This window comes from Octopus bimaculoides, chromosome 30 (assembly GCF_046866305.1).
Source record: "Octopus bimaculoides isolate indiv1 chromosome 30, ASM4686630v1, whole genome shotgun sequence".
NCBI classification, from domain to species: Eukaryota; Metazoa; Mollusca; class Cephalopoda; order Octopoda; family Octopodidae; genus Octopus; species Octopus bimaculoides.
In genome coordinates this window covers 15,230,579-15,238,078 of record NC_142957.1, presented here as the reverse complement: position 1 = coordinate 15,238,078, position 7,500 = coordinate 15,230,579, and the positions used below count along the sequence as shown (strand labels likewise).

The following is a 7,500-nucleotide window of genomic DNA, read 5'->3' as shown; positions in this document are numbered from 1 at the left end:
AGGTCACGAGGTCAACATCACCCCCAGGGGAGCTGAGCGGGGAAATGTTCTGCCACCATGTAAGTAGAGGTCTCGTTTATGCTAGGAACTTATAACATATTATGGAACCCCCTTACATTTTTGTGTGTGTGTATGTATACACACACACATATATATATATATATATATATATATATACATACATGTGATAAAAAATACAGATGTATATGTGAATAAGAGAAAAATATGAATGTATGCATATATACGTGTGTGTGTATATATAAACAGAAACACACGAATATATATATATATATATATTATTTTATTTGTTTCAGTCATTTGATTGTGGCCATGCTGGAGCACCGCCTTTAATTGAAGAAATTGACCCCCGGGACTTATTCTTTGTAAGCCGAGTACTTATTCTATTGGTCTCTTTTTGCTGCACCGCTAAGCGACGGGGACGTAAACACATCAACATCGGTTGTCAAGCGATGGTGAGTGGACAAACAGAGACACACATATATGACAGGCTTCTTTCAGTTTCCGTCTACCAGATCGACTCATAAGGCTTTGATCGTCCTGAGGCTATAGTAGAAGACACTTGCCCAAGGTGCCATGTACCCTCCAGCCTTTATAAGGTGTCTTGGGGAAATTTCGAACCTGGGTTCTCATTCCTAAAGTAATTTTAGATGATATTATTATTATTATTATTATTACTATTCAGATCACTGCTTGGAATCAGTAGCCCGTGCTCTTAACCACTACACCATATGCCCATGGGCATATGGAAACGTTGTGTTGACAACAAACAAGGTGAGGACAAATATCCGTAAAATGTAAATACTGTACATAATTCCTCATCTCTTAAATATAGAACTGTATACATATATATATATATATATATATATGTTTGTTATTTTTGTCTGTGTTTGTCCCTCCACCATTGCTTGACAACCGATGTTGTTGTGTTTATGTCCCTGTAATTTAGCGGTTCAGCAAAAGAGACCGATAGAATAAGTACTAGGCTCACAAAGAATAAGTTCTGGGATTGATTTGTTCGACTAAAGGCGGTGCTCCAGCATGGCCGCAGTCAAATGACTGAAACAAGTAAAAGAGTATACATACATATACAAGCACACGTATGTTGGTTTCCAGAGAATTTATAAGAGAAATAAGATGTCAAAGTCTGGCGAAGCTACAGCGGGAAAGAGGTCGCGTCGGCAACAAAACGAATGGATGCGATTCACACAAAAAAAAAAAAAAAAATGTAGCGTATAACTGGTACTTACACTTTCTAAACCCAAAGAGCAGAAACAAAGTATCTAACCAAGCAGGAATTGAACTTGAAACCTCAAGGATCTAAACTTTCGTGATGTATTTTTATCAGTGTCTGAAAGACCACACTAGAAACTACTTCAACAATATCAACTAGAACAATAGCAACTATTTTCCCAGCTAATTATTAAATTAAGTAAATTCTTCAAAGTACTATGAATTAGTTGTAGAATATAATTCGTTACGAGCTAATTTCCTTAATTATGTTAACGAACTGAAAAATTCAGCTATTTGTCTGCTACTCATGGGGGTTTTTTTTAGGTTAAAGTGATTAGCACAAGTCTAACAAACCTTCAGCATTTGTCTGAGACTCAGAGACAAACAGCATAGTGTGTCATGCTAAATAACCCTGAGAACTACATTAAGGATACATGTGTCTGTGGAGTGCTCAGCCACTTGCACATTAATTCCATGTGGTTGGTAAGCAAGCTACTTACCACACAGCCACTCTTGCGCCTATATATATATATATATATATATATATATATATATATATATATATATATATCATCATCATCATCATCATCGTTTAACGTCCGCTTTCCATGCTAGCATGGGTTGGACGATTTGACTGAGGACTGGTGAAACCAGATGGCAACACCAGGCTCCAGTCTAATTTGGCAGAGTTTCTACAGCTGGATGCCCTTCCTAACGCCATATATATATATATATATATATATATATATCAACCTTTCAAGTTCTATTACAGGGCTTAGCAAAAACTGAAGGGCCGCTATAATAAGGGTGTGAATCTGGGAAGGGAACATGTTGAATAAAATCCTAATTAACTGATCCTCCTGTATTTTCTTTTACTCAAAACCAGGAACTTTTCAGCACTCCTTCGTATATAAGTGTGCACACACACACACACACACATACATACATACATACACAAACACACACGTGATCATTGCCTCAATTTGTCATATGATAACCACTTCACAATAATGAAGCACCTGTTCACCATTGGACTTAAGTGAGGAAGGCTTGTCAAATATTTCGAGATGACTGCTAATATTTCGATTGTGGAGTTTCCAGATAATCTTTCTCCCAGAACAGCTGCCTTCTCCATGACATTGTCAAGAATAATAGGAATCCCCTTTTACCCCTTGGGGAATCTATTAGACACAGACAGGACCCTGACAGATGCTACAGTTCTGGGTTAGAAAAATAGACTTGGGAGTAATGGGAAATTAAGGGTTTGGTTCTCCCAGCCCCAGAATTCCTGATCTGGAATCTCACCTCCAGATACAGATTCCTGCATATACATATACCGGGTTCAGTCCCACTGCATGGCACCTTGGGCAAGTGTCTTCTACTATAGCCTCGGGCTGACCAATTATGACAACAAAAGCAACACGAGCCACTATACATGCTAGAAATAACAGCTAAACTCCTTTCGATTCACACATGACAGACTTAAAGAAAAGAAGGACGGTGTTGGATAGGGTAGTCCTAGGTGGATATAGCCTTATGAAATAAACAGGATGGTCATGACTGGAGCAGGTTTCTATCGGGGAAACTAAATAATGACACTGCAGCCACAAATACCGCTGTTGTCATTTCTATTACTACAACCACCACTACCGCAATAACCACAACCACCGCTGCCAATACCATAATCATTATCATCACTAAATACCGTAGCCAGAACCCTTACCACCACCAATACATCAACAACAACTACTACCACCACAACAACAACCACCACCAACACATCAACCACTACCCACCACCACTGCCAAAACAACTACGACCGTTGATACAACTAGCACCACAGCCACAACTTATAAGAACCACTGACATTACTACAGAACCATAGATATAACCAACGCTACCATTACCACCGACCCAATTACAACCACTAATGCTACCACACATACATATATACACCAGACAAGCATAAACACACATATATATACACAGACACATATATATACAGACAGACATATATATACATATATAAAACTAGTAACACTCACGGCCATAACGAAATGTAGTTTAGTCCACTGTGAACCGACAGTTAGTAGATGGAGGGAATAATATACATTACACATATATATATATATATATATACACTTTATATATATCTAGAGAAACGTGAGTGCCTGTGTGTATATATGTGTGTGAGCCAGTGTAAATATCATCATCATCATCATCATCATCATTTTATTGCCTGTTGCCTTTTTTTTACTTCTTCCACAAAAGCGAGAGTTGGAGGACAGGGTGGTTTTTTTTTTTCATAGTAAGTCGGCCAGTTGTCGAGGTGTTTCGTAATCTGGCACACACACACACACACACACACAGAGAAAACAATAGAGGAAGTCTCACCAATCTTTACTGTTGCATATAGTTTATATATACATACACACACACATATATATATTTCACATGCAATATATCTATGTGAAGATCTCTATCAATCTACACACACAAACACACATACACATAAATAAATTTCACATGCAATACGTGTGTGTGTGTGTGTGTGTGTGTGTGTGAAGCTCTCTCTGTATCTTTATCTCACTCTCTCTCTCTCTCTCTCTCTCTCTCTATATATATATATATATATATATATATATATATATGTATATATATATATATATATATATATATATATATATATATATATATATATATATTTATAATCATATATATAAAATTCACAGGCAATGTAAGTCTGAAGCTCTGTCTTTCTTTCTTTCTTTCTTTCTCTCTCTCTCTCTCTCTAATATGTGTGTGTGTTGTGTGTATGTGTGCATGAGGACATATACACACAAAATACATGCACGTTTTCACACACACAGAAATGGTTAACAAAATCTCTGCTATGTTGAGTTTAACCTACTTTCAAAATATATATTACTACAATATTTATAACTGTGTGTGTGTGTGTGTGTGTGTGTGTGGTGTAATTTCGTGCATGTAAGTTTGTAAGAATGGTTAGATAAATAGAGGGAAAATAGAAATAGGGTGTGTATGTATGTATCTATATATATATATATATACACACACATATATATATACACAAACACATACATATCTAACATATATATGTATATAGGCACAGGCATGGCTGTGTGGTAAGATGCTCGCTTCCCAACCACATGGTTCTAGGTTCAGTCCCACTGCATGGCACCTTGGGCAAGTGTCTTCGGGCCGACCAAAGCCTTGTGAGTGGATTTGGTAGGCAGAAACTGGAAAAAGCCCATCGTATATACATATACATACATATATATATATATATATGTATGTATGTATATGTATATATGTGTGTTTATGTATATATATATATATATATATATATATATATATATATATATATATGCATGTATTTGTGTTGGGGGGGGTGTATTTGTGTTTGTTTTCCCCAGCCAGCACTTCACAACCAATGGTGGTGTGTTTATATTCCCATAACTTAGCGCTTCAGCAAAAGACACTGATAGAATAAGCACTAGGCTTACAAAGAATAAGTCCTGGGGTTGTTACATGTGTGTGTGTGTGTGTGTGTGTGTGGAGACGTGTGGTTCAGTGGTTAGGGCGATAGAGTCATGAGTGTAAGATTGTGGTTTCGGTTCCTGGACCAGGCGATGCATTACATTCTTGAGCAAAACACTTCATTTTAAACAAGCTCCAGTTTCCCGTCCAGAAGGGAATATATGCGTCACATCACAGAAACCAGGAAGGCAGCCTTACTAGTCTATATGACTCTAGAAGGAGTTTTTATCTTTTTATGTCTCTCTCTCTCTCTCTCTCTATATATATATATATATATATATATATATTTTTTTTTTTTTTTTAAATAGATTATGTAGTAAGCGTAGCTGATGGGCTTTAAGTGTCAATTCGACCCGGAGAGCAAAATCAATTGATACTGGGATATCCACCCCACCCCCACCCCACGCCTCTTTGTAGTTTTACAAACTGGAAAAAACGTTTTATTCTAAATTTACTTATCACATTCTTCATGTGTGTTTACACAGAGTGAGAGATACGTGGTTTTGGAGTGTTTTACTCTTCTTTCAAACAAACAGGTATATATTGTACCCAGACTTTTAATATATATACATATATATCATCATCATCATCATCATCATCATCATCGTCGTCGTTTAACGTCTGCTTTCCATGCTAGCATGGGTTGGACGATTTGACTGAGGACTGGTGAAACCAGATGGCTACACCAGGCTCCAATCTGATCTGGCAGAGTTTCTACAGCTGGATGCCCTTCCTAACGCCAACCACTCCGAGAGTGTAGTGGGTGCTTTTACGTGTCACCCGCACGGAAATGGCCACGCTCGAAATGGTGTCTTTTATGTGCCACCCGCACAAGAGCCAGTCCAGGGGCACTGGCAACGATCTCGCTCGAAAGTCCCACGAAGGCCAGCCAGGCGGCACTGGCAACGCTCACGCTCAAAATGGTGCATGTCTTATCTTTTCTTTGGTTCAGTAATTAGACTGCGGTCATACTGGAGTACTGCCTTGAAGACCTCATAGCTGAATGAACCAACCGCAGAAAAATTTTGTTAGTCTGAAGGCCTGGTACGTCTCTCTTTTGTGAACCACCGAGTTACGGGGAATTGGTATGTTACAGGGACGTAAACACACCAACATCGGTTGTCAAGTGGTGGTGGTGGACAAACAGACACACAGAAGGCGGTGAGCTGGCAGAAACATTAGCACACCGGGCGAAATGCTTAGCGGTATTTCGTCTGCTGTTACGTTCTGAGTTCAAATTCCGTCGAGGTCGACTTTGCCTTTCATCCTTTCAGGGTCGATAAATTAAGTACCAGTTATGCTCTGGGGTCGATGTAATCGACTTAATCCCTTTGTCTGTCCTTGTTTGTCCCCTCTATGTTTAGCCCCTTGTGGGCAATAAAGAAACAAGAAACAGACACACAGAAATGAACACACACACACACACATATATATATATAATGATGGGCTTCTTTCAGTTTCTGTCTACCAAATCATAGCCCATGTTTCACAGCCATGCAACACAAGCATTATACAATCTGCCTTTCACCCTGAGGTAGAAGCCCTTAGTTACCAACAAAAGCTCTCTGAACTTTGCCCAACCTGTTCTTATTCTAGCAAATACACTTTTAGAACTTCCTCCACCACTGCTAACTTGGTCTCCAGGTAACAGAGGCTATCTATAACTTCTAATGATCCCTCTGAGCGTTTGAGCGAGTCTATTGTCTGTGTATTTTTAGTGCTTATTGTAGCTGCAGATTTGCAATACACAAAAACTATATTCTCGTTAATCTCCCTGTGATACTACTACACCTCTTCTACGTCCAAAGCTTGCACTGGGTACAACGTATGGAGTCTCCACCAACACCCTTCTTACATATAGAGCAAGGCCATATATAAATATATATATATATATAATTTAGAGAAAAGAACCAAAGTTAATGAACTCATCCATGAAAATCCACAGTCACATAAATTAATAAGTAAATACACGATAAATAAGTATAATAAAATACAAAGTAAAAATCATGAAGTAATAATAATAATAAAACAACTACACGTGTTTCATAACCAAGTTTTCAAATAAAAAATAAAATATAATCAAATCGACTAAATCGATCGGAAATCAATTCTATTCAAAAATATAGCTAATCTTTAGATCAAAATACAACAATAATAATAATAAAAGAATGAATATATCTTTGGTTCTTTTCTCTAAAACTATATATTTATCATCATCATCATCGTTTAACGTCCTCTTTCCATGCTAGCATGGGTTGGACGATTTGACTGAGGACTGGTGAAACCAGATGGCTACACCAGGTTCCAATCTAATTTGGCAGAGTTTCTACAGCTGGATGCCCTTCCTAACGCCAACCACTCAGAGAGTGTAGTGGGTGCTTTTACGTGTCACCTGCACGAAGGCCAGTCAGGCGATACTGGCAATGGCCACGCTCAAAATGGTGTCTTTTATGTGCCACCCGCACAAGAGCCAGTCCAGGGGCACTGGCAACGATCTCGCTCGAAAATCCTACAAAGGCCATGAATGCATATATCAACCAACAATAAATAACAAATGAATGTATATAAAAATACTTACTGTATCAATATAGAAAAATGTTAAACAATATTATTGAAAATTATATAAATTATATATTTATATATTACATACTGTGAAACTTAATTTAATTTTTTTTTCTTTTTTTTTTT

At 37.7% G+C, this 7,500-nt stretch overlaps 1 protein-coding gene across 8 annotated transcripts in view; it reads right to left on the bottom strand.

Moving 5' to 3' along the window:
• The window catches only part of LOC149130225 (uncharacterized), a 38,590-nt gene that overhangs the window by 16,284 nt on the left and 14,806 nt on the right, over positions 1–7,500 (bottom strand). Inside the window, exon 1 of one of the 8 annotated variants that reach the window (XM_089346335.1) lies at positions 3,297–3,580. The exons of 6 other annotated variants lie outside the window; for them this stretch is intronic. In XM_089346335.1, coding sequence (XP_089202461.1) covers positions 3,297–3,371 — 75 coding nt within the window. In that variant the 5' untranslated portion in view covers positions 3,372–3,580. Of the gene's footprint in view, positions 1–1,268; positions 1,427–3,296; positions 3,581–7,500 lie in introns of those variants that run through there. One more of the 8 variants, XM_089346339.1, reaches the window with a different exon arrangement.